The sequence below is a fragment of the Colius striatus genome, chromosome 9 (genome assembly GCF_028858725.1).
Source record: "Colius striatus isolate bColStr4 chromosome 9, bColStr4.1.hap1, whole genome shotgun sequence".
Classification (NCBI taxonomy): Eukaryota; Metazoa; Chordata; class Aves; order Coliiformes; family Coliidae; genus Colius; species Colius striatus.
In genome coordinates, this window is record NC_084767.1 from 4,148,229 (window position 1) to 4,174,651 (window position 26,423).

General features: G+C 44.4%; 3 protein-coding genes across 4 annotated transcripts in view; all 3 read right to left on the reverse strand.

Moving 5' to 3' along the window:
• Positions 1-2,502: 2,502 nt before the first annotated feature.
• On the reverse strand, positions 2,503-13,518 carry ATP6V0E1 (ATPase H+ transporting V0 subunit e1). The gene is made up of 4 exons (XM_062002448.1): positions 13,315-13,518; positions 11,038-11,085; positions 6,015-6,142; positions 2,503-3,010 (listed from the first exon to the last, which is right to left on the reverse strand). Exons 1-3 carry the CDS (start codon positions 13,416-13,418, stop codon positions 6,049-6,051), a joined length of 246 nt encoding a protein of 81 aa, XP_061858432.1. The 5' UTR covers positions 13,419-13,518; the 3' UTR covers positions 2,503-3,010; positions 6,015-6,048.
• Positions 13,519-14,769: 1,251 nt separating this feature from the next.
• Positions 14,770-19,093, reverse strand: RPL26L1 (ribosomal protein L26 like 1). 2 transcript variants are annotated; one of them, XM_062002856.1, is made up of 4 exons: positions 19,016-19,093; positions 17,817-17,989; positions 16,941-17,081; positions 14,770-14,941 (listed from the first exon to the last, which is right to left on the reverse strand). In XM_062002856.1, exons 2-4 carry the CDS (start codon positions 17,982-17,984, stop codon positions 14,813-14,815), a joined length of 438 nt encoding a protein of 145 aa, XP_061858840.1. In that variant the 5' UTR covers positions 17,985-17,989; positions 19,016-19,093; the 3' UTR covers positions 14,770-14,812. The 2 variants fall into 2 exon arrangements, with proteins under 2 accessions (XP_061858840.1, XP_061858841.1); XM_062002857.1 differs by lacking the exon at positions 19,016-19,093 and adding an exon at positions 18,725-18,814.
• A 4,942-nt stretch (positions 19,094-24,035) lies between these two features.
• ERGIC1 (endoplasmic reticulum-golgi intermediate compartment 1) overlaps positions 24,036-26,423 on the reverse strand; it is a 59,092-nt gene continuing 56,704 nt past the window's right edge. The window contains exon 10 of the mRNA XM_062002317.1: positions 24,036-24,239. Within this exon, the coding sequence (XP_061858301.1) occupies positions 24,132-24,239 (108 nt within the window). The 3' untranslated portion in view covers positions 24,036-24,131. The remainder of the gene's footprint in view (positions 24,240-26,423) is intronic.

Sequence of the window (26,423 nt, forward strand, 5' to 3'; positions counted from 1 at the left end):
GGCCGCGCCAGCCAATCGCCGGCCGCCGCCTCGCCGTCCAATGGGGCGCCGCCCCGGCGGGGGCCTCCCCCGTCACGTGACGGAGGCGCGGCGCGCGGGGGGAGCAGAAGAAGGGCGGTGGGCAGCGCCACAGCGGGGTCGGGCTTGGCGGGAGGCACCGACACTGACAAGTACTGATCCCCTCCCCTCCCCTCCCGTCCCTCAGTGTTCCCCCGTTCCTCTCTACCTGCAGCTTTGCGGTTGTGGCACTCGCACACGTCGCCCCCCCACCTTTGCCCCCTGCCCCCCCAAGAGGTACTTTGTCTCCATCACTACGGAGACAGAGAAATTACTCATCAACTTCTCAACATGCTGTTCTGGAAAGATGGGAACGGGCACCGAACCTATGAAAACAAAGTTAAAGACCTTTCTGTCAGTCAAGTGTTTCCATGATTTCCAGCAGGGGAAAACCAAAGTTCGGTAACAGTTCAGAACGCTTCTCACGTGAAGGGCACAGATGAAGATGTCTGAATTCCCTAAACAATATGAACAAAAGAAGTTAAAAGCATTTGAAATGATCCCGAGTGAAGCACCTGCTGTACATGCTGCCAATGTCTTGCACAAAGTCTTCAAGACTTGACTATGGAGTCAGTTTTGTCTGTCTTCCTCATTATTACCTTCCCCTAAAAACATCCATACTCAGACAGGGACTAGACCACTTCCCTCCAGACTCGGGCTTTCAGGCCATATCAAATGCTGCCAAGCTTTCTCCATGTATACTTTACCATGTTATGTTCTCTTCTGTTCTCACAACCCCAACAGGAAGCTGTTAAAGGCTCTGATAGCTGCATTGTTTGTTGAATGCCAGTGGATGAATCTGTCTGCTCCAAGTTCCTACCACCCTGCACCACCCCTCTAAATAAAAAAGGAATTATCTGAAGCAGTGTTAATTCCTGGCACACAGGGAGCAGACCATGCTGCAATCATGGTGCAGACAGGAGGTCACTCAACAGAACAGAAACTAAATGTTATTTCTTTCAACTTCTTCAGTGATGCTAGTACCTGGTTGGTATCTGTTTCAGAGAAATATTAACCCTTCAAGATAAAGGGAAATGTCTTGGCCTGGAAGGTACCTAAATGAAAATTGAACTATGGCGTGTTTGTCCAGGTTTTGAACAGATCTTTCAATTCACCAACAGGTAAATTCATCATGTGAACTGTGTCTTATTTCTCCCGTATCTTCTACAAGGAGCAATGCATAACTTAGACCCTAAAACAGAAGGTTTGTTAGAGAAAGTGACATCACCAATCTACTAACACCAACACTCGTCACTGGATGCTTCCTTTTTTGATGTCTCCCTTTCAGGTAAATATGACAGGCAGATCAATATATTTTAAAAACTGTTGCATATTCAAAGTTGTCAACAATACCTTGAAGAATTTCTCCTCTCATCCCAATACAATGTTGACATATGTTATTCTCCACACAGTTAAATACACCCAGCCAAACAACATAGTAAGCTTTTGTAAGACCATTTGGTTTCACATTGTCTGGGGAATTATTTGCCACAGACTCTATAGCACTATGGTGTGCAGCTTCTGGCATGTTAAGACACAGCTCTCAGTAGTGGGGAATATAAACTCCTGCCCCAACACCATTCCCATGATCACAGTCACTATTCTTGTTTATAACAGCAAGCACCTTGTCTCTTTTGCAATTCATGTTGTCCAGTTTGGTTACTGCAAGTTACAGCATTTTGTCAGCTCTTGGCATTTCCTGTCCAGTAATGAGCACTGGCCCAGTGAAAACTGAACAGTGCTGCCCAAAAGAACTCAAACAAATACTACCACGTTCCGCCACATCCTCGTGCATAACAACGAAACGCAGCAAGGAACAATGGCAATTTATTTGCACATGATGGAAAGAGGCAAGAAAGTATAGACAAAGGCTCCTGTACACACAGCAGTATTTATATCCTTTGAAGCTGTTCCTCAGTAAATAAGAGAGTCACCTCCAATGTCACAGACCCAGCTGATAGCGAGGAGCCTCAGCGATCTCTCATCTCTGGCCCACTTTGGCTAATGCTTCATCAGGCCTGTGATTCCACGTGCAAGAGTCAAGTCAGTATAAAACTGTTCAAGCTGCTTATTATGATATGTGTCATCAAAATGGGCAGTAAATTAATCTCCTATGAAAATGACTATTTCTGCTTCATTCAAACTAGTCGTTACCTCTGCCACTGAGTTCCTCTAGTATCAGACAATGGGAAGTTCTGGAGAAGAGGCTGTATGTTAAGCATTCACTTCTTCCTGCAGAGCTTTCAGCAGTTTTAGATTGCAAATACAGGACTACTTCAGAACTACTTGAAAGGTCCTGACAGAGACAGCAAGCGTGCTCATCATGCTATATGACTTCATTACAATCTATCCATACCATCCAAGCTTCCTCAGCTCAACTCTGGGCCACTACGGTTTGACTGAAACCACAGAAAAACACATCAGTTAAACATGGCACAAGAGTACTTTTGTGTTAAGCAGAGGATTAGTTTTATTTCCAGGCATGAGAAATTGCAGACCAGATTTCCCAAGAACACAAATAATTTTAAGCAATAAATGCCATCAGCATGTGGTACCACTGATTTTCCTCTCCTTGTACAGTTTCATTGCACACATTTTTTTTTCCCCCACGTGCAGTCAGACAGAACAGCAACAAACAACCTGAGAGATATATACAGTGCTCCTATGGAGTGAGTGAAATGAATGGGAAAGCTGACTCTATGACCTATAAAAAGGTTAGAAATTTTCATCCCATCAGAAGTCAAGGCAAAAATTTACAGTACCAAAGAGGAGTATAAATTGCACCAGGCACGTTGTTAAATCGTACAGTAGGAAAAAATACAGGTGCTGGACAAGCTGTCTGAAGCACAGTAGAAAGGTTAAGGCATTAATGTAGGCTTGGTGTCCAATCAACTATGGTAAGGGCATCTTTGGGTCAGTGGAGCTTTTCAGCTGGAGGAAATCTCTTCTTCACCTGCAAAGCAAGAGGCAACGTAATTACTCCTTCCCATGGAGACAATTTAGTAATGAAAGACCTGGTTGTTAAGCACAACTATTTCCATTCCACAAATGCACTGAGAAATGGTCTAGAATCAGAGATAATTCTCCTTCCTTGGAGGTCTTCAAGACCCGCCTGGAAATGTTCCTATGGGACCTGATCTAAGTGACCCTGCTTCTGCAGGGGGTTGGACTGGATGATCTCTAAAGGTCCCTTCCAACCCCTACCATTCTGTGATTCTATGATAATTCACCTCTATGGAGCTTCAAGAATAGTCTCTACTTCCTTGCTTTCTTGGCAGTTTCATTTACATTATAGCCTGGTAGAACAATTATTTCACGAGCAAGCTTTCCATGCTGTAACAACACCCAGACGAGAGACTTTCTTGCTCTCACATGAAGAAAGCTCCTGGTCTGAGAACAGAGACTGTCAACTGACAGCCGGGAGAAAAGGGGAGCATTAGATTGTGTTGTTTAAAAAGAAGCTACAGCCCGTCTTTACCACAGCTACACAAGTCTGCATGTTCTTAAAATACTGCCAACCAAGCCATTATTTGATTATACAGACAAGTCATCTGATGCATCTTTGTCCCTTGGAGAAATACTGACTGAAAAGACCAAACATCTGTCATTTGGCACAGGCCAATCGAGACAGCACCTGCAGAAGCTCCTCACTAGAATGCAGCAGCCTTCAGTGTGCACTTTCAGCCTGCTCTGTTGGCCACGTAAAATGGGTTTGCTTAGACTATCCTCATTTTTTACTAAGACCTCTCCACACTGGAAGTCAGTACTCCGTTGTCTTTGCTCTCCTGCTTTGCATTGTCTGTACTAATTCAGTCAAACCTCAGCTAAAAGAGAAACAGGAGGCAGAAAATGTATCTAGTATAGTATATTAAAAGGTATAGTACCTGTACCTTGAATGTTGGAAAAAGCACATCTTAAAAGCCAAAAATAACTGGTTAAACAAGAAATGGTGGCTATATTTATGGGATTCCAGCAGTGTCAGAGATACATCCCAGCTCTTTCAGATGGCATCTAATTCACAGCTTCTATCTAGTGAGAAACTCAGCAGGAGGCTCTGAGTGCAGAGGCACACAGCAGCAATAGAAAGGATGCTGCAGTCTGATCAAGGCAGCCACCTCCTTGCTGCTCGGCTCACTCAACACTGCAAGAGGAATTCTCATACAAGAGAAATTCCAACAAGACCAGGGTGAATAGTATGACCTGTAATAGCATATTTCTGGCACAAAAAACATAACATTTAACTCAAATATCTGAGGGTTATTATAGGCTCCTATTTTAAAGCATTCTTCTTCACAAAGACGAGAACCTGCATTTTATTCCAAAATGAAGCCAATAAAACGAGACATATCAAAGGTTAAAACAAACTGCTTCATATTACACAACAGGGAACACTACACTGGTATCAAATTCTTCATTAAGGAGTTTAAAAATGACATCTCCTTACAAACTTTCTGGCCATCCTAGAATGCATTACTTCCCTCTATTCCTTCGTACAAATTTACCTTCAGTTCTCTGGAAAATCCTTCACTGAAAGGGAAAACCACGACTGTTTTAGCAGGCATCTAAATTCCAAGAGTTGTATCTCATCTCCAGTTTGTCCTTGCTGGTTGCAGTGCACAGATCACTGATCAGTCTGAAGGAAGCCTGACTTTCACATCCAAGGCCCTGATAACACCTGCCCAGATAACTACATTTCAATTTCAGATCCCAGGCAACTGAATTACCCTGTGGGACTGAGGTACCTGTATGCCCATTACCAGCATACATTGGGCTCTGTTTTAGCTAACTAATTATGTGTTAGCATATGAGTAGTGACAATGCACCTAGGAAATTCAGCCTTACTGACTTAGCTAATTGCAGGTCTTTACTTGATGCAGGGCCACATCTACCTTTAGCTGCTGCTTAAACGAGAAGATACAGACACACACGCCACAGTCTGACAACACAGTTCCAATGAAGCCTACTTTGAAGCAGTGGAGCTTTGCTTCAGGGTAAATGTTCAGGATGCTTTACAGACAGCATTTAACTGAGCTGTAACATCAACTGTCATCTGTCTGTTCCTATCAGTCTTCTGTAAACAGAAGTTAAAGTACCAACAGTAAGGGGATAGGCAGTTAAACCTATAAGGATCAAAAAGAGGTGAAAAAAGCTATGTGTGTCTAATTATTCAGTTATCAGCATAAGAAGTAAAACCATGGGTACTTCTTTCCACAGTTACCCTTTATTTGACCTTTCAACTCTAAGTTCTAGAGAAGCATGAAAACATCAAGGATACTGTTAGTATGAGACTTTGTATTTCTGCCGGTCACCCCAGAAACCATGCCCAAGAACTGCAACAGCAGCATTCCAACAGCACTAGCCAGACAGCAGCCACCAGGCTCACCTATGATTAAAATTGCACACAAGCTATCATTAAAAAAAGATAAAACATCCACCTGCAAGCTGAGGGTTGGTGCTATACATTGACAGGAGACAAAGAACCATTCTAACTGCAGTTCTCGCTCTGACTTCCCAGATAAATAAGTGCAACTGTACATTTCCTTGGAAATCAGGATAGGTCTTGGATGAAATGGTAGTAGACTTGAAGAGAGTTTTAATGACTGCTAAAGATTAGGAAATGCACTTATGCCAGCTATTAAGACACACCTCAGGCTGGTGGGTTTGATTTTTTTTGTTCTTCAGGAAGAAATGTACTGTTTTCCTTTTAAACCTCTGCTTACTGAACACAGCACCACATGACACGATAGCAGAGCAAAATAACTGCATAAGAATTCAGACCGTGCTTTTCACAGTAGCCAGTCAAGATTAACACCCAAAATATGTTTTGTTACAGCCTATAGGAAGACAGATTTCTCCTGCAAAACAGCCAGCAATTCTCAACACACAGTTATGCCACTGTTCAATTTCTCCTGAAGCTTCAACATAACAAATACATTAATAAATCTGATAATACTCACCTAATCAATAAATTGCAGCAGACGACAGACATCCTTAAGGCCACTGATATTTAAGATACCAGATTGTTTCATTGGTTAACTGCGGCCCAAAGAGAGGGTTAAGCTGAGCCAGAATCGCAATCAGCCAACTGCAAGACAACCCCCCAAACCCAAGAGAGACAACATCAGCCAAATTACAAAGCTTATGGTAACTGAAGTACTTGTGCTTTGGACAGGCATTTATCAGAGAAGGAAAAAAAAACCTCCATAAAACTGTTTTCAGGAAGGTTTAATAAACAAAAATCTGACTGGAGCTCATACACAGAGATCAGATACCAGTAATGAAGATCTGACACTGAATCATTCCTCAATGGAAACAGTAAATTGTCCTGTTCAATTTAAAGCAGCACAAAACCACCCAACAGCATTTCTCTTGTCCTTTCCTTTGATGGGAAAGTGCTCTGAGAGGTATGAAACTCAGGTATTTGTGGGCTCAGAAGACAGAAACATGAGAGACAAGACAGATTTTTTTTCTCAGTGGCTTCAAAGCATCATTTAAACAAAAGCCTCTGGAGAAACACACTCATTTGCTCTTATTTTCAGTGCACGACAGCCTACCCTTGCAGACATGGGATATTTTTCATCAGAGACTGAACAAAAGTGAATTTAAACCTGTCACAAAGGTCAAGAAAAGGGGACCTGAAGCAACAGGGTACGATGCTACAGGAACACAGAAATAATTAAAAACCCCAGAGCAACAAAACCAATATGTCAACAAGTCCCAGACCGTCAGCAACAGCAGCCTTGCCATCAGAACAGTTCACAAACTAACCCTGCAGAAGCCACAGCCAGAACCAAGAACAAGAGGAATGTAATTTGTGGAAAATATCCCGGAAAGCTAAACAGAAATAAATAATCCCCTGTTAAAAGATATATTTGCTTTGTAAATATTACAAGCTTCTGAAAAAGCGATGGATGCTTCCATGGATTTAAATCTATGTTAAATACTAACTACATAAACACATTTAGTGAACACACTGGCTCATCTGTCTGCTATTTCTAGAACGCTTTGTAAGGAGGAGAAAAAGCAGAGCAGCTTTGTAATGGGAGCTGCCACAAATGTATCAGAGTGCTTAGGCAGTCATGGAAAATTCCACACAAACCTTGATGCTTTGACCAGCAAACCAAGTGCAGGTCTGTTGTAAAAGGGCTAGAACAGCCAAGGGCAAAAGATGTGGGCTAGACTTAAAGAAGACACATCGATCCTCTCAGCATTTACTGATATTTCTTTTCAATGCTGCTTTCAGTTCTGCACACAGTAGGATCCTGGTTAAAATGACGTGCTGAGCCTGCAGCAGTCTATCTGTCACGCAAGCCTTGAAATACGTAGCAAGCTCTACAAAGCAATTAAAACAGAAGCAAGTCACCACCAAGAAGAGCCAATAACTGTTAGGTTGATGTGTTTCTACTCTGCTCGCCAAAGTGATGGCAACACTGTCTTTTGAAACCACGTTAATAGTTGTGGTGCATCTACTTAAGGGAAAAGTAAGGTAGCTCTTAAAAATACCACAGAATTTATGTTGCAAGGGTTAATTTTCAGACACAAATGGCTGGATAGAAGAGGGGCCAGAGCACTGTACCATCTGCCTTTAGCAACTAACAGAAGTAGGAGGAGGGTAAGAACATCAGAAGTCTGTTAAAGCAAATTCTTCTCTTTCTCAGTGTACAGAAGGAAGGAACTCTATGCACAAATCTCTCACCTCTCTGCTTCCTGAGTTCAGACCCAGCATGGCTGTGAATTAAGTGAGCTGGAAGCACATTCAAAGCACTGACGTGTCCCAGCTGTACAACCATGCTCGAGGCAAGCACTGTGCAGTTTTCAAAAGCTATTTGTTGGGACCATGCTGGATACCCAAGCTCCAAGCCATAGCGGCATTACAGGTCAATAGTTTACTTCTCCTCCCTGCTCTGCTGGGGCCTCAATTTAAAGCAGTAGTTGGGCACTGAACTCTGTGACTTCCTTGCATTTAAGGCAAGTGATGAAAAAGCTTTCCCCACGTTTTGCTTGAGCGATGCTGCTCTAGACAAAAATCTATCGCGGCAACGCAAAACAGAATGCGGCATTCAAAATGAAACAAAGCAAGCCCTGTATCCAACGGGCAATGTTCTAGAGTTGCTAAATCAGGTATGGCATTCGAGCCACCCACAGGTCCTTAAATTCTACCAGATACCACTTACAACAGTTAGTGCTAATTACCCAGCTCAGACAAGGAAATTAAAGTCCCTTATGTTCTACCAAAAAGACTTTTCAAAAGGTCTTTCTACCAGAACTGCCATCTGTCTGTGCTGTGTATTACAAATTAAGGTCCTGCTATCTCTGCTTAAATGTCAATTTGAGCAACCATATTTTAATCCCTTTAGAATCAGCAGTAAATAACACCATTTTTCAAGGACCCTGTTCTCCTGATACTGTTTCAGGAAGTGCCTTGTAAACAGCAAAATAGATTTAGACTTCCACAGTACCATACAATATGGTGTAACCTATAATTTCTGCAGCAGCAACTCCTTATACTTTGCCTTATGTTTTAGCAGGTTCCCAAGGCTTGTGTTTTCTCCCTCAAAAAGCTGCTGGGTACAGTTTCTGTATACAAATTATGCAGTTTACTCATGCAAAAAACTTTTCCTCCAACAACCAAATGAATACCATGTGACCAATATGGCTATTCAAAATTATGACTGTCCAATGTAAACACGGGCTTCCTTCAAGACTGGTATGAAAAGTAAGTCTCTAATCACTCAAATTAAAAGGTGTGAATTTTTTTTCAGTGTCTCTCAAAAAAAGACAAGGATATGGCAAGAAAAAAACCCCACATTTGAATAAAACAGAGAACTGAATGGTTGGACCAGATGATTTTAGAGGTCCTTCTCAACCAAAGCTGTGCTATGATTCTACACAGACTTCACGGAAGGGAAGGGTAAACTCTGTGAAAAGCAAGTTCTGTCTTGGAACACAAAGAGAAAAAACTGCTTTTTGTTGTATTCTAGCAAAATGACACTATAAATGTAGCTGATGTGGTTGGGTATAATTACAGATGGTTTAAAGCAACAGAAAGATTTTGCTGCTTCTCTTTTTTCAAGGTCTAATTGGAGAAAACCAAAGGTAATACAGAGAACAAGTTAGAGTCCACAAGATCATGAAAGACCTCCCCTCACTGGACATGCAAGAAGAGATTATAAATCATATTAATAACACCAGCTTTATAATAAGTATCAGCAAAAAAACCCACAGTTTTAAAAAGTCACTAAGCTTACAAGTGAAATACCCACAATATTTGAAGAGTTCATAGCAGCCAAAGTTAAAAAATTCTACAACAAATACATTCCACATCATAATCCAGAGGATTCTGCAGATGCCACATTGCCTTGACTGCAAGGAAACTGTCCTTCTTTAAACAACAAGAAAACAAACCCTAAGCTTCAAGGATTTTAGAAAAGTAGGACATTATTTCTTCCAGAGTGGGAAGAACTTTGAACTGAAAGCAAAAAATGCCCCCTCCCAAGTTACTGCAACCTTGTGAAAATGAGCATCCAGTTGCCCTTTCTTAGCCAAGCATTTGGGACATACCATGAGATTGGGCTGCTACGCAGTTTACGTGCAGGCACCAAGGCCTTCAGAGCACTGAAATTCCCAAATATCTACGCCAAATTCAAGTCACTGGCACTACAAATCTCCTCTAAGTTTCCACATCTACTTAGCAAAGCTTTATTTACCAAAAAAACCACCAAACCCCAATCCAGAGACACAAACCACAGAACCAAGTTCTGTGCACTTTTACAGTTATCGAGAAGGATCTCTTAAGACTTCATGTGTCAAATACTCTCAAGAATAAAAGACACCCTTTACAAACTAGGCCTCAGCTGTAAGAAACCTGAATATCACAATATTGAACTACATCAAACCTGCATAAGCCTGTGCCATAGGCCAACGTGACACAGAACCAAACAGGCTCCTCGTGAAACACACTGACACTGATAATAAAGCCTTTTGGTTGACAGTTTTTAAGAGTAGGTCTTGAGATCAGAGATGAATTTCTCTAAATAGTCATGTTAAGCTCCTTAGAGTAGCATAAATAATGCCTAAATACTTCAGGAAAGTATGACTACTACTCAGGCTCAAGTGAAAACGTGAATAATTACCTTATTATCAGTTAATCCTAAAGATCTAACCAGACTTACCAATTTACTCTCCATAAGAAATTCTTCCAAAACACCTTTCAAAGTTATTTTCTTTGACAAGATCAGTCTCTATGGTAGTTTTTTTTTCCCTTTAAATTAATAACAAGAATACAAAGAGAAGGAGAAAACAACAACCACCCCCCTTTCTCTTGCAGATTCGAGCTACAGCTGGCTTTTGACAAAAAACCAAAACGTGCTATGAGGAGTTCCTTGACAAGTCATTTGGTTATTTGTACTAATTCTCTTAAGAGAAAAAAAGGCAGCCTCAAGATATACTGGGCATTTCAGAAGAAAGAGTGTTCTCTTACCACCCACTCACTGCTCTACGAGATTTTGAGAATATATTCAACCAGACTAAAACAAAACTCATCAGTAGGTTTAAATCAGTATCACCTTAGAAAGGAATATAAGGGTATAAGAGATGAGAAAGGCAAAAAGTCATTGCTCTGTTGTGAATCAGACACATTCTAGAATTGACAAACTGCCACCACACTTGTGAGTAAATGAGACAGTGAATTAGAACAAAGTAGCATCAAATCAGCTCAACAACTATGTGTCAGAAGACAACACAGAGAGAAACTCGAGTTTGTTTTAATTCATCCACCATCAGGAAAATGTTTTCTTTTGCAGGCTGAAGAAGGTCTTTAGCACTAAGGATTCTAAGAGCTGTCAAAGAATACCATGTGTCTAAATCTCTGTGACATGTTTGAAAAGCTTCTTCCTAAGTGTCTTAAAGATATAAAAAAGGAACTTTTGATGACATCAGAACTGTACCTTGATTAAGAGGCAAGACATTATTTATACTTACAACAGGTAGCAGCAAACAGCACATGTGACCAGCATTGTGTTGATAACACTGCAAAAAAAGGAAGGGGAGAAACAGCTGATTAGGAGTCATGTTGGGACTGACCACAAGATGAATAGGGAAAAAAAACCCCAACAAATTCAACTTTGATCATATGGAAGGTGACTCAACATGAGCGTTTTAACTTCTTCCAGCTCAGCAAGTTGCAGAGGCCCAGCTAAGACTCTGCAGAAGAACTGACAACTCTAGCAAACACAGGTATACAGGTGCATTTAACAAAAAATCACTGTAAAGAGGAGCAAAACCTTAGGCATTCAGTGTCCTTGCTCCATTTCATAGTTACTTCTATCAGCAAGTTAGTAAGCTACTGAAGGCGGATATCCTAACAGTCAACAAGAAATGTTTCCTCCATTTGCAGAACTTTGCTTACAGAAAAGTTCAGATATATTTTCTTTTCATTTCATGAGTGAGGACTTTGCATGTTGAATACAAAAATGAAATCTAAAAGCCACTTCAAATTACCTGTAGAATAAGATTTTCCTTTCTTGCTGAAAGAAAATTGTGACAGAAAACACAGTTAAACTGAAAAGGAGCAAGAACCAAGCAGCTCTTGAAAATGAGGATGGTAAAAGTGCAGCTACATACACACGTGATTTTGAAATGGGAAGAAGGAAATGAGATTTTTCTAACAGTGAGTGATCTCTGCAGCTCATGGAACAAAGTGGAAGGGTTTATTCTTTCCTTTAATTTTCCTTTTCTTTAATTTTTTAATAAAAAAAAAAAATACAGGTTACCCTCTATTATTTAACCCCAAAACTGAGCTAAAAAACCTCATACCGTGTCAGTTTCTTCCAACCTTTTTGGGATAACATTCAATATTTGTCATCTATCAGTACACATTTACCCTGTCAACTTTCCAATGAATGCTACAAAGCTAACATAACCTGCATTAATCTTCAGGAACCCCTCCTTTCCAGGGACTCCCAGTGTCCCTGTTTGGGAGTTTTAACCTACACAACGTGAATATTTAGGTCAGTTAAAGTTTGCATAGACTTATTTTTGTTAGAATATGAAATATCTTACTAAAACCCCCGGTTTTGGATAGAATTATTGGGTTTTTTTAAGAAGATGAGAAGTTAACACCCTACACAGTGTTACCATGGGCGTGCTATAGAATCAGAACACAGCAGTGCTCTATTTATATTTGTTAAACATCACGTTTTGGAATAACAACAAACCATCTGTCTGTGACCCATGTACTTTAAGGCCATGCCTGGAAGACATGTTCACAAAGTGTTTCTGAGGACAGACAAATTTTCAGGCACAAAACATGCTTCAGGTTTGCAACTGAGGCAGTAAACATCAGACACAAATAGAACTTGCGGAAAATTCCTACAAGTTTATCTAAGCAACTAAGAGGAAAAGATAGCTGGTACCTTAGAGGGGATGTCAGAGAGAGGAAGAGAGATTAGGAAGTCATTATCTCCTAGGGAAAAGAGAAAGACAAAAACTCATCTACTTTTTAATCTAAGCAGCTACAGTCGCTGCAGGAAAAACGTCTCTGCATAGATGCCCTGCTTTTGTTCTCAGGTCACCACAGCTACACAGCCCCGGTATACATTTAAGCACAGAATGATGATCTACTTCAGCAACTTTTCCAGTCTCATCGGGTGTGAGACTAGAGAACGGCAGAATATGTTAGAGGAGGTCAAGAAATGAAAACGGAAGTCATTGCTCAAACGCCACCTATAACTCAGACTGACATCTAACAACAGCCGCCCCTGCCACAGGACGCTGCAATGCAGACGTTTGCGGGGCTTCAGGGCAAAACTCAAACCCAAGGAGATTTATTAAGACTCAGAGGCAGCGCTCCGGCCCCTCACTGAGGGAGCCTCCCTGCCGCTTGCTCGGGCCTCCTGCCGCCGCCCGGGTGTCGGCTGGCACGGCCGGTCGCCCCCCACGCTGCGCCAGCACAGCGATGAGGGCCCACAGGACTCCTGCGGCAGGAGGCGGCGGCTCCGGGCCCGGCGGAGCGGTGAGCCCGGCAGATACGGCGCCGCAGGGCACGGCGGCTACCCTTAGCCTCGAGAGCTCCTGAGAAGCGGAGCCCAAGGCCGCTGCTGCACGGCGGGCCCGCAAAGAGCACAGTGCGCCGGGCCCGCCTCCGCCGGGGGCCTCCTCACACGCTCCCTTCTCCCCGCCATGCCCGGAACGGAAGGGAAAGCGCCCACCGCCCCCCTCAGAGCGGCCGCAGCCTCCCGCCGCCCCCCGGTCACTCACCCGCGGTTAGGCCCCTTGGGCACGAGCCACGGCAGGACGCCACCGACCACTCCCCAGAAAACGCTCATGACGATGATGGGCACCGTGAGGCCACCGTACGCCATGGCCGGGCCGGCGGGGGGGGGCGGCGGCGCAGGGACGCTGCTCGGTGCGACCCGACCCGGCGCGGCGCCTCCCCTTCCTCACCGCCGGCCGCCGCGCCCCGCCCCGCCGCGCCCGCCAATCGGCGGCCGCCACGTCACCGCGGCCCGCCGGTTCCGGCCCCGCCCCTCCGGAACGGCGCTGCCGCCGGCCCCAACCCGCGCGGGGCGGCCGCCCCGGGGCACCCGAGCGGGGAGGAAACGGACTGCCTGGGGGTGAGGAGGGCTGGACACCGCGGGTGGTTGGAGAAGGCTCCCGCGGGAGGGAGAGCACGTGCTCGCCCATCGACTCGACCGCTGGAAAACGGCCTTCCGTGAACTCCTTTTCCCAAGGGGCCCTGGCTTGCTGCGAAGAAAGATCTTACTAAGCAGCACGTGTGAAATGCGAGGGATAAACCCTCTGAACCCACATGACAACATTCAAGGCCATCTTCCAAAGCAACCTTCATATTCACACCTGTGAACAACCCGACAAGTACCACTATCTTTTTCCTCCCTTCTCAGCACTGTTTTTCAGACTGCAATGTTGCTCAGGCAGGAGCTGAGTTTCTTTCCCTCTGTACCAGTAATTAAAGGGCATTCACTAAGTCAATCCACTTAATAACACAGCTGTTTTCAACACACCAGCACCTCTCAATTATGTGTGTATGAAATGCTAAAGCCCTAATTTCCTCTTACAAAAATGTTCATCCAGAATTAGCAACAGTGCTGAAGTTGCCTTCACTTCAAGCCCTTATCAAACCAGACAGTTCTGCCTCGCCAGCACAGGCAAGGTAAACTCCCTCAGCTCAAGCTCTAGCAATAACTTAAGATCTGCATCACAGAGCAAATTTAGCATTGTGTTTGGTCACCACACGCCCAGTGAGCCACTAAAATGCCATCCTTTACTGTCAAATTCAAAACAGTTGAAAAAAGGTGATTGAACAGCATTACAGAAAGAGATTAATGGCTAGAAACAGCGTGCTTCAAATGACTGATAAAATATTCAACATGAATATGAATGCACAGAATTGACATGCTCATTTAAAACCATGGACAGGTGTAAGGGCTGAAGAGGGCTGGAAGGGACAGAAGAACGATGGTCATGAGTTGTGTGTTCTCAGGGTTGCACCACTCTTTCTAATGCTAGTTGAAACATTTCATTACAGGGGAAAAGTCTTTTGTTTTCTTGAAAGTAAAAAAAACTGTACAAACCCTTTTTATTTTAGTGGAAGTATTTTTTACACAGCCAACACCAACACATGAGAAGGAGTATTCAAACCCTAACCAGACACACTGTACCAAGACAATCCAAAGGAGATGACACACCAACAGGTTTAATTTTAGCAGTTCTTTAATGGTGTCAAATAGGAAACCATCTATTCTTGCATCTTCTCGATTGTTTCTTCTTTGTATTTGCCCTTCTCCTTGCCAACCTGGCGAGACTTGGCTTTACGCTCCAGGATCTTCTTGCGGTCTTTGTCCAGTTTTAGCCTAGTGATCACCACCTAGAGAGAGGACAGAGTTCAGTGCCTCTTTGGTGTTAAAGCACAGCAACCCAACAGAAATGTGGCAGCAGCGTGGCCCAGGAGGATCGTCACTAACAGGTTTCACTTCCACTGACAAGCTAATTTGGTTTGGGCAGGACAGAGGTATCCAGCTGCCTTCTGTATTTCAAAGCACTGAGCTATGTTGACTTTTCCAGGTACATTCAGGGATCAGAAGATATGAGCAGTGTTGTCAGTGTACAGCCACAGCATTTGGAAAAAGTGAAGATCAGCCAAATTTCTATCAATCTATATAATAACTACTTTGAAGTAAATCTGATTTCCTTACGCTGCTTCAAATATGATGGATGCTACATCCAGCTGAAACACAGCAAACAGCTGAGTCGTCTTCCCACCACCACAAAGATCAGCAACGCAGCATTATTTTAATTTCTCCATGTTTTAAGCAATGCTGCCTGAGTTTGGGAACACTGGAAAACCAGCCTGCTGCCACTGGCTGTGTGGTTTGGAACGGCCAAGGTGTGAGGCTGAACCACAGGCAACAGCAGAATCTTGTGCACTGTGGTGACTCATGTAAAGACACTTGGAAAACACAATTGCCACTCAACAGCCATGACATTTCTAACAAAGCAGCAGCAAACTGAAGCCCTGATTTTCAGCCCTTAAGCAGCCTTCAGTGCTCCTTGTGCTCACGGACACTGGCAAAGACACAAATCAAATTCTAAAAAAACCATGTAGGCTGCAGCAGGGCACATGCTCCTCCTCACTTCCACTGTGCATTTAGGTGTCTCTTACTTGCAATTAATTGCTACCTCTTTACCTAGGAGACATAGAAACTGTTAATCTGCCCCAGCGCAAGTTTGTAACAAAACACTTTCCTGTTGCTTTTGCTTTAATAACCAGAATCTTTATGCAAACCTTCAGCAAGGTCCTTTCCCAACTCGAGAAAACCTTCACAGAAATAGAAGACTAGCATAAAATTCAGTTCCTCTTACTGCTATTTATCACACAAGTAGGATGTATCCTGGCTCCACTGCAATGTCACCTTGTCCCTCAAATGTTTTTACTGTACACAAGTAGTTATGCTGTTTTGGAATGATTCTGTTCTCCTCCCACTGAACATACCAATCACTCAGACCAGAAAACCTGTTAAAACTGGTTTTCTTCCACCAGGTTTCTTCCACCAACGCTTCAGTACACATGCCCACATGGCAAGGCTGAAGCAGACTAACTTCAGCTGCTTCAAGACAGATTTTGGCTAGCTGTTCTGTTTAGTTCGAAATGTTTTCCTGTTATGATCTAAACAGGCTTTGCCTGGTGTTCATGAACTCTAAACACTGTAAATCGTTGCAGGCTAAAACTAGACTCAGAACTTGGTTCACAATAACCCGCAAGAACAAAGGGTGGTTCTGAGCATCTATCAGCACATTTCTAACACCTTTAACCAGTGCAAGTGTCACACGGTGAAGATGAAGCGTTGTCCTAAACAATGTTTCGTGCTTTAAAAACACTGAGCTCTTCCAAAAAGTATTTTAGCAAGACTCTAAAATCTGTAGCAGCTTCTCCACCACGGAAGCCCTAGAAATACTGAGGAGTTCTTGGTTTGAACTGTCACTTCTCTGCTATTGTGACACGTTTCCTTCTCCTCTGAGTGCTGTGGTATCTCAATCCATCATTGATCGAATCACAGAATGGGGTTGGAAGGGAGAGATCATCTGGTCCAATCCCTCTGCTAAACCAGGTCCACCTAGATCAGGTCACATAGGACGTGTCCAGGCTGGTTTTGAGACCTCCAGAGAAGACACCACACCCTCCCTGCGCAGCCTGTGCCAGGGCTCCCTCACTCTCACAGTAAAATAGTTTCTTTCTGATGTTTAAATAGAACTTTTTGTGTTCCAGCTTCTTTCCATTACCCCTCATCCCATCACTAGACACAATACTCATGCCAGCAGCACTGTCTCCAGTCCCCAGCAAGGTCTCCTCACGCATTTGGCCCTACCTTGCTGGGATGGATCCCCACGTGGACAGTTGTGCCGTTCGCCTTCTCACGCTGAACACGTTCGATGTAGATGACGTATTTTTTTCTGTACACCTGGACCACCTTGCCAATCTGCTGTCCTTTGTAGTGCCCCCGGACAACCTAAACAAGAATGTGAGAAGCACACCGGCCCATACTTCAAAACCACTCCTTAAACAATTAATTACTAGGATCTTGCAAACCATTGATTATCCCAACTGAAAACCAGACTTGCACAGGCTGAAATCCCAACTCTGCTCCACATGTGCACATGGCACAATGACATCAATCCCTGGGCAATTTCAGCAATCAGAATGGATCAGAACTGTACTTTCCCCTCATTTTCCCAGCAGTAAACTCCAATGAAGGAACTCTGTATCTTTTCAATCACAAGGCTAACGTCAACTTCCAACAGTTTTTATCTTAGTTTTTCACTTGTCACTGCATTTTATATATTAAAAAAGCCACTTAACTTGCATTCATTTCTAAATTGACCTTTCAAATATCAGAGGTAGTAAACAGCCTACAAAAGCAGAAAACAAACAATTACTTGTTCTGTACTTTACTGTTAAATGCCTTTAGTCCAGTGTGAAAGTCAATGCATGTAACTGAAGTGCAATAAAGTTGCCAGTACACTTGTGTTCCTTGTACTTTCTTTGTGATTGATGTGATTTCAAGAAACACCCAAAAGGCCAGGTCTACAACTACATCAACTTGTATTATCTCTGCAAGACTCATGGCACAGCTCCAGCATCAATTTCAATGTGTCCAGCCCTTCCCTTTTGCATGGGCTATACCTGGAAAGTAAACCACAGGATTCTGCATGTGACCATACAACTGAAAGGACAGAGCAGCTACCTGGACTTCATCATCCTTGCGAATGGGCATTGAGCGGACATTGTACTTCTGCCGCAGCTCCTTGGAGAGAGGGGAGGACATGATTTTCCTTCGGATGTGAGAAGGAGCATTGAAGTGCCGTTTGCGGTTCTTGCTGCGGTCTGAGGTCACAAACGGGTTGAACTTCATTTTGGCTACATAAAGAAAAAAGTAGTTTCAGATGGGTAACTTACATGTACTGCTCTTTATCATCCACCTGCTCAAAGAGGGTTTTAACTATTCTTAATCCTACCTTCAGCTACAATATCCTTACAAACTGGACTAAACCCTGTGACTGACAGGTGCATGGCACACATGCACATCAGACCATGCTTTCTGACCCAAAGCTCGCTCTTCTCAGACATCAGGATATTCAAACAGCCAATCTGAGTTATGCACTGTATCATATACTGCCTCCACTTATAGAATGTGAGTCGTGGTTGTGCAGGGAGCCTCACATTGCTCTGATGTCTCCCAACAGTGCACAACATTAGACTGTCATGTAAACTGAAGATACTCTGGGCCTTTCCCAAATCTTAATGAATGCAACTACCAGACTGCCTGTCATGGCATCATGCACCCTGACTAACAATGGCATATCTACTAAACGATGCTTTTATTTGTCTTCACAACTTCTAAAGTACTGTGCACTTGTACATCCCGTGCACGCCAGCCTGGGCTGTACGGCCAGCCAGGGCACGCTGCAGATCTATGCGCTGCCTGAGCTCTAGCAACCGAACAGCCCACTGCCAAAGACTAGATCATAGGAAGGTGCGCTCTCTCCGGAACCCGAGCTCCCAGCAGCACAGCCGCAGGCAGCTCCGGGCAGGCTTGTCCCACCGGACAGCCCTGCAGCCAGACCCCAGCGCCGGACTGCCACACCAGCTCACCCGAGACGCGAACACCAGCAGCGCCCTGACCCTCGGGGCACACCCGGGCCAGCCCCGCTGCCCTCGCCAGGCGCACAGCAGCCCCATTCCCGCCAAGACGGTGTAGGCCGCGGAACCTCAGCAGGGCCCGAAGCGACCGAGCCCCTTCGCGCTCCCCTTCCGCTTCCCCGAACCGGCCCCGCCGGGTACGCCGCGGAGGCCCTGCCGAGCCGCGGCCAGTGAGGGCCACGGCAGGGCCACTCCGCGCAGGATGGCAGCGGATGGCCACGGGCCGCGCCACACCACCCTTACCCCGCTGCTGCCGCCGCGACGCTCGCCCGGAAAGAGGAACGTGAGGGACTTCCGCTTCGCCAAGCGGGCGCCGGGATCTCGCGAGATCCTGTGCGCGGAGCTGCGGCCACTCGCACCCCCTGGCGGCCGGCGGGCAGTGCTACAGCCGCCTGGCACCCACACGGGCCCCGGCACCGCCTCCCGGCACCCACCCGGGCCCCGACCCCCGGGGAACGACCTGGCGGCACCCACACGGGCCCCGGCACCGCCTCCCGGGCACCCACCCGGGCCCCGACCCCCGGGGAACGACCTGGCGGCACCCACTCGGGCACCGACCCCCGGGCAGCCACGGGTCTGTTCCCACATCCCCTCCTTTCACTGAGCCCAAAGTCAGAGCTATAGAGCAGCAGCTACTTCCCTCTCAATCCAGTCCCTCCCCAAACCAGCTTCCTCCTCTCCAGTTCAGCTCCCAAAGCCCACGTCCCTCAGACAAAAGAGAGATGGGTTTGCCAGGGCTTGTGTCAAGTTCAAATGCCCCAGCCCCGACCCCTCTTGTGTGTTGTGTGCACGGCTACCTGCATCCATCGCCAGCCCATAAACAACTCACCTGCACAAACTGCTTGTGTTCCAGGTAGATTTGGTGCTGTTACATCCCTTCTGGACACAGGCTAATTTATTCTTAATGAAAATTCTTATTCTTGGCTCATTTCCACCGTCGATCAGGTGAGAAGCAGAACAGACACTTGACTGGGTTTTGGTTCTTAAAAGTAGGCTGGAAAAGTTTCCAGGCTGGAGAGCTGCAGGAGGCTGAGTCAGACAAATGCCTTTATTCATATTTTATACAGAGTAAGGAACCTTCAGCACCATCCTGTCCCTTCAGGAAATCCAAGTTCCAGTCTGTACTAGATGTTGACTAGAAGTGGGTGGTATCTCTTCCTCCACAAAGATGTCGTAGAGCAGACACTAATGTGTGTAGGCAATACTAGAACTTACAAAGAATTACAATTTCTTAACATGGTGCAGATATATCCACTGTGTTGCAACCCTTTACTATTTAATCTTTAATAATTGCCTCAGATGCTTATTTCTACATACTTAGTGAAGCAAAGCTAAAAGGAAATTAAAGGGGGGCAGAGGGGAACAAAGAAGGAGTTATTTTATATACCAAGTGTCACAGTGACTAAAGCCAAACACAGCAAGTTCCAAGCACAGTCCAATCGCCTCTCATTATAATAAAGGGAGGTTAGGACACTTGGTCCTGTTCAAAACCAAGCACTGAATGTCCAGACATGACTCAGTACCGATTACAAAAGAGCCTCATGGTAACTTTCTGCACAGTGACCTGGCTTACGGTGATTTCACTGTGTGATAACGCTTTGTTCACTGAAATAATAGTTAAAAACAAAACAAAAGCACCCTTTTTTGACTGATTTGCTGTGATAGTGCAACAAGAAGCCAATTAAAACACACAAGAGTCTTAATTTAATTAGAGAACTAAAAAGGCTAATATTTTATTACTGTACAGTTGGAAATGAAAAGGGAAATGCCAGAAACTCCTTAATGACCTCCACTGTAAAAACACAAAAGACTTGTGCTTTAAAACATCACCATAACACACGATGGGACAACATCCTCCCTCCCCTGCTCCTCTCTCCCTTCTTCCAAAGTCTATAGGAGAAACACCTCAGTGATACATTTAATCTGAATGGGTATTCTAAAGCAGATATTCATCACAGTAATTTTCTGCCTGAATGGTTTGTGTATCACACAAATAAAAAGCCACTTTAAAGGAGAACTATTCAGAAATGACCTGCAGACATCACCATCTGCACTGTAGACTTCGCTTTTTACAGAGCACTAGTTGGATGCAAGTACTGGGTAAGTCAGAACAAGCATTCACAAATTCATGGCTTCAAAGATTTTTCTTATCCGATTTCCATTTTTTTTGTTAAAAACCAATCTTCAGCAGTCCACCCACTGCCTAGAATACACCTAAGCACAGCTTTCCCTAGAGCTCCAACACTGTCAAGCATCCTACGCCCCAAGTTCTCACCGTCTGATGGAGCGTAGCTTTAGAGGGACTTATGTAAACTGGAATATGTGCAAGTTCTAAATATTTTACTTCCTATAGGGGTATCTTTCCTGGAAAACCACAAATACTTCTGTCAAAATACTGACTGGGAAGAGCAAAGCCAGGAATATGGAGGAACATTTACAATTGATGGTTTTCCTTCCACTGGGACTTGAAATTAGTTTTGTTTGCATTGATGTTTAAAAGCAACTAAGCTCAGTTTGCGCCTAGAAAGTGAAAATAAACATGAAATCTAATGAGACATGCATGCATGGGACAGCACTGCTGTAACAGTAACTACCTTGCTCTCACATTTGGAGAGATGAAGAGCAGATTCTTCTATAAACACGTGATTCAGCATCATTAAAAGACTCAAGCCAGCCACATGTGAAGGACAAGCTCGCCACAACTTGAGTGGACCCAGAAGGTGGCCTTGGCCTGGCAGTACTCAAAGGCTTAGCCCTGGTTTAGAGAGCTGAAATGCAGGCTGCTTTTTCAGCAGGGTTTTGCCAGAAGTGGACTTTTTGTCAGAGAAAGCACACACACTGCTGTATGCATCTGTCATTCCTGTGTGACCCAATCTGGGTGGATCTGCTTTGGCAGGGGGTTGGACTAGATGATCTCTAAAGGTCCCTTCCAACCCCCACCATTCTGTGATTCTATGATTTCCAAAGAAAGCCAAACAATTTCCCTGGTCTGGTTTACAGAGCTGGCCTGGGCTGCACAGAAGGCAGCGTTTCATGCAGACAGAAGACGGGGAGAAGGGCAGAACACACCCAGTGACACAAGGAATCTGCAACCAGCTTTGCTTGTGTCAAAGACATTGTACCAGGGAACAAATTTCAGAAAACTAACAGTACAATCCACCATGCTACAAAGATCTGTTGCACAGCTCAGGAGAAGGACACACTGCTAAGGCGTGACAAATCCCATCCTTGTAATCCACTGGCTTCACACGAGCAAAGGCTCAACAAACTCCAAAGGCAAAAACCTAGGACATTTTTGCTGTAAGCTTCAGCTGGTCACAGTGGATTTGGAGCAATCTTTCAGCCAGCAAGAGAAGCAATTGCCATGGCAAATCCCAGCTCCCATGCCGCGGGTGGCACAGGGACACACGCACCCAAATGAAGACAAAGCATCTGGTTTTTCAAGTTGATTTTTGTAAATGGAAAAAAAAAAAGTATAAAATCTATCCATACATCAACAGATACAGGAAGTTACACAATCCAGTTTACACCTAAAGTAATAGCAATCAGCCCATAATAAGGACAGGGAAAAACTTCAATGCTGTAATTGGTCTGAAGTCACTACAGGGCGCGGGGACAATGGTTGTCGTCTTCTTCTTGAGGGGTGTGGATAAAACTGGCTACCTTCCCTACTTCCAAAGCAATGGTTTCAACAGACATATATCAGGAATACTTTTGAAATGCATCTGACTCTAGCATTAACACTGAATATTCAAAGATTCATATTATCACAGCATATTGTTTGGATACTTTTGCCTCCAGGAAAGGGCGGTGGGCAGTAGATATTACCCAAGAGAAATCCCGTCTTAGAATTTACAGCATTGATTGACTTCAAGATTTTTATTTCATGATGGTTTTTTTATCCATCCCAGAACACTTAAAATTTGTGTATCCTCAGCTCAGACATTTACAAAAGCATGCAGAGACTGTTACTACTCAAGGAACATTCAGGAGGCTATGGAAAATGGGCCAGTGGCATTGGTCTCATTTTAGTGAACTCATGTCTACCATTCCATGCAAGCCACACCTGGCAGTAGTTTTCCTCTCATGCCTCCATTTACTGGTGGCCCCAGATGACAAAGGCTTGAATGAATGGGCATGGAAGCTCAGGTACCATTTTAGGGAATAAACCAAACCATCTACTAGCAGGGGTCAGCTTGTGGGGATACCTGCCCCGCTGTGGTGTACCTGAGGGTGAACAGAGTCAGCCTAGGGCTCAGGAAAGATGCCTGACTGAACTTTAAAGGAAAAAGGAGGCACCTTAAACCCTGCAAAGACAGACTTCCTGTGTTTGACAGGTGTATTCAATATGCACACACAAAGCAAGACAGTAAGCTGTGCTCATCCACCCAGAATGCACCATTTTTCTGAACACACAGAATGTACAACCCCTTTTCAAAATAACAACAACAACAATATTAAAGCAGAAGTGCAGAATCCAGACTGTCGGGTGGTCTGTGTTTAAAAAACATAAGAAAGAATAAAAGCTAATGCTGTAAGGACAACTATTCCCTTTCAAAGCAAAGGCCACATAAAACTGTGTTGCTCAGTTTGGCTTTTACTTCATGCCACCTGTAAACACAAGACTGGATATTCAGTTTCTGGGAAGAAATGAAACCACTTTTACATCCAGAGTAAAAGAAAGGCCCTCCACTGCCCAGATCACGGACTACCCTGGAAAAGGTAGCTGGGGAAAGGCCTCCCCTTGTTGTTTGCTCATTTCATAAGAAAGGTCATATCTGAACAAAAGAGCTTTCAATAAAAGCACAAAACATTTCTTGATGTTATTTCTGCCCTTTGTCTCTAAAGTTTACTATGGGAACTAACACTTTCCATCCCTCACCAACAGATACATCACCTTTTTGGCACCACGGGTGGAATTTCTTCCTAATGTATCTTTTTGCCTTATACACAAGTCGATTGTCTAATCATGCAAATCCAACAGAATCCCAAAAAGTGCCACAAGACAGCTCAACTCTTTGCAATCTACTACTTAATTTGTACACTGCCATAGGAACCTCCCAGAGAACAGACTTGTCATCCTTACTTAGATCTGACGGTGTATTTCAAATATGGCATTTCAACCTCTCTTTCTGGGGGGAGAGAATCAAAATCCATGGCCTGATTCCATTGATTTTTCAATCTCAGAGCTCTGAAATGCATGGAGATTTCTTTGATTTGTTGAAGTCGTCTTCACTGAACAGCCTGATTAGAGAAAAACTTATTGATTCAATCAAATAGAAAATACAGACAAAAACAGGTAGTGGTAGATTTCTCAATCTTTGCTCCTGTCCTTGGAGACTAGGGTAGAGTTTCACTGTTACTGCATTTTCCCCAGCTGGATCTTCTTCCAGGCCTCTGATGCTGTGAAAATGCAGGAGTCGAGGATCCCAGCTACAGTAAATGTTCCTCCAATGATGGCACATATCTGAAATGTACAGAGAGAGGAAAGGGTTTGTCAGTGATGAGGGGGGAAAACTTTTATGCAGTTTAAAACTGGTGGGGGGAAAGGTACTACTGCCTACTGCTAGGGTATTTTCTGGAAGCATAGTATGAGCTGGGTACCAGTAATGAAGACATAATTACAGGACAATCATTCAGGAAAACCATTGCCTACAGTGGAATAACTTAGTGCTGTCCTGAGCTCATCACAGCCTGAGCCAATCATTAAATCTCAGCTCCTGCGAGCCTACAGCATGAACGCTGTTTCTTCCTGGGCTAAATTCCACCCAAGAAAGCTTTCTAGAATCTCTGTGTTGCTCATACCTTCCTACTACTGTTTTCTATTATAAGTACCACAGCCTTGTAGTCTTTTCCTTATTTCACAAGATGCAGCATTTGCAAACAGGCAAAATACACTGAAATAGCATGTGAAGGACAGTGACTAACAGAGGCACTAGCTACCAGTGACACCTACAGCTAAGGCTGTCTAACACTTTCCATTACAAAGGCTGCTTACAAAAGCACTGCCAACTTAACTCTTTGTGGGCTGAAGTTTTCCATGCAAGATGTCTTGGGTTGAATGATTACACCAGTAAAAACACATAATCATTTTCATGAACGGAGTTATTAATCTCCTGATTAGCAGAACAGCCTACTTCAGGTCTCAAGTGCTAGAAAAATGCAAAACTATTCTGACAGGTCAAACCAAAGGCACTTGGGCTTGGAGCACATAAAATCAGAGGGCACCAGTGAGATAGGACTTTGCAACACATTCAATTCCCTTATCTTTGAAATGGGGGGTAATGCCAAACTTGCCTCCCAGGGAAACTTCAATACCCTGACAACAGCCATCTCGGAGTTCTTGTGAAAACACATGACTTGTACTCAGGACCAGGTTAATAGAAGCCACATACTAGCCACAGATTTGACCTTAGGATGGGAAGAAGCGCTGCTCCCAAGGTGCCACCCTACCCACACACTGCACAAGGCAGGGATCACATGGAAAGTGTGACACACAATCATGTAACCTAATAACATTTAACAGTCAAACTGTAATTACCCAGGACCTGGCATTCCTTAACTCTCACATTTTTTACTTCATAACTGTGATGCTCTTTCAGTTTGGTCTTTTACGTTGTGTAGGATTAGGAGTGTCTGAGAATAGGAGACACCAGGTCAGTGAGAGGGGACAAGATACAGAGCTTATCTCCTGAGAAGGGTCTGCCTAGGAAAAGGGGGATTTTGCCATGAGCTAGAAGCTGAGAGAGACGAACCCAAAACCAGGAAGCCAATGTAGCAGGGTATCAGGGAAATGCAATACAGCTGACACAGAAGGGAATCAGTGCCACGCCAGGGCTACTGTGCCACGTCTCCTCTCCCACACAGCACTACACCCCATGGGCAAAGTCACAGACAGAAGAGTAACACAGCAGCAGCAGCACTCAGCCCTGCAAGGAGTTAGCAGTGGCAACAGAACAAACAGTTCATTAATGGAGAGTGAAGGCAGCAAGAAATAAAGCCCTCATTAACTTGCTTATTAATAATAACTACGTTGAAAGAGCTCAGTGAAAAGACCAGCAGTAAGTATGGCTTCTGCAGGACAGCTGGCATTCCAGCAGCTAAAGGCTTCAAAAACTACAGCAGCAGCCTGAGGCAGAGTTAGTAATTTTAGGGGACAAGTCCAGCTCCCACCCTCTGCACCCCCCTCCTCGCTGTCCCTCGGATTCTGACGCAGGCTGACTTTTCAGGGGAAGTGACTGCAATGGAGTTGGGTTATTTGAGTCCACAGCAGCTCAGCTGACAGAGGATGTCACACCGCAAACAAGAGAAAAACCGTCCAACACCAAGACTTTACATCATATGGTAGGAAAATCTGATTTCAGTGCAGCAGTGCAAAGGGGTGGGAAGAGAAAAAAATATATATCCATCTGCACAGCTCTGTAGTGCTGAGTGTTTATGAGTCACACACACCTGGCATTCGCTTGGAGCTGCCTCCCAGCACGCACACAGCCCGCTTGTTTCATTGCGGCCAAAAAAATAGGCAGCACCAGGGTTGGTCTTTAGGTCAGCACCAAAGCTGCAGCCCCGTGTTTCTTCATCAGCACTGTTCTAATACGTAGGGAGTGTTGCTCCTCAGCTGTGCTGAAGGAAGTCAGGCACCATGCACTTA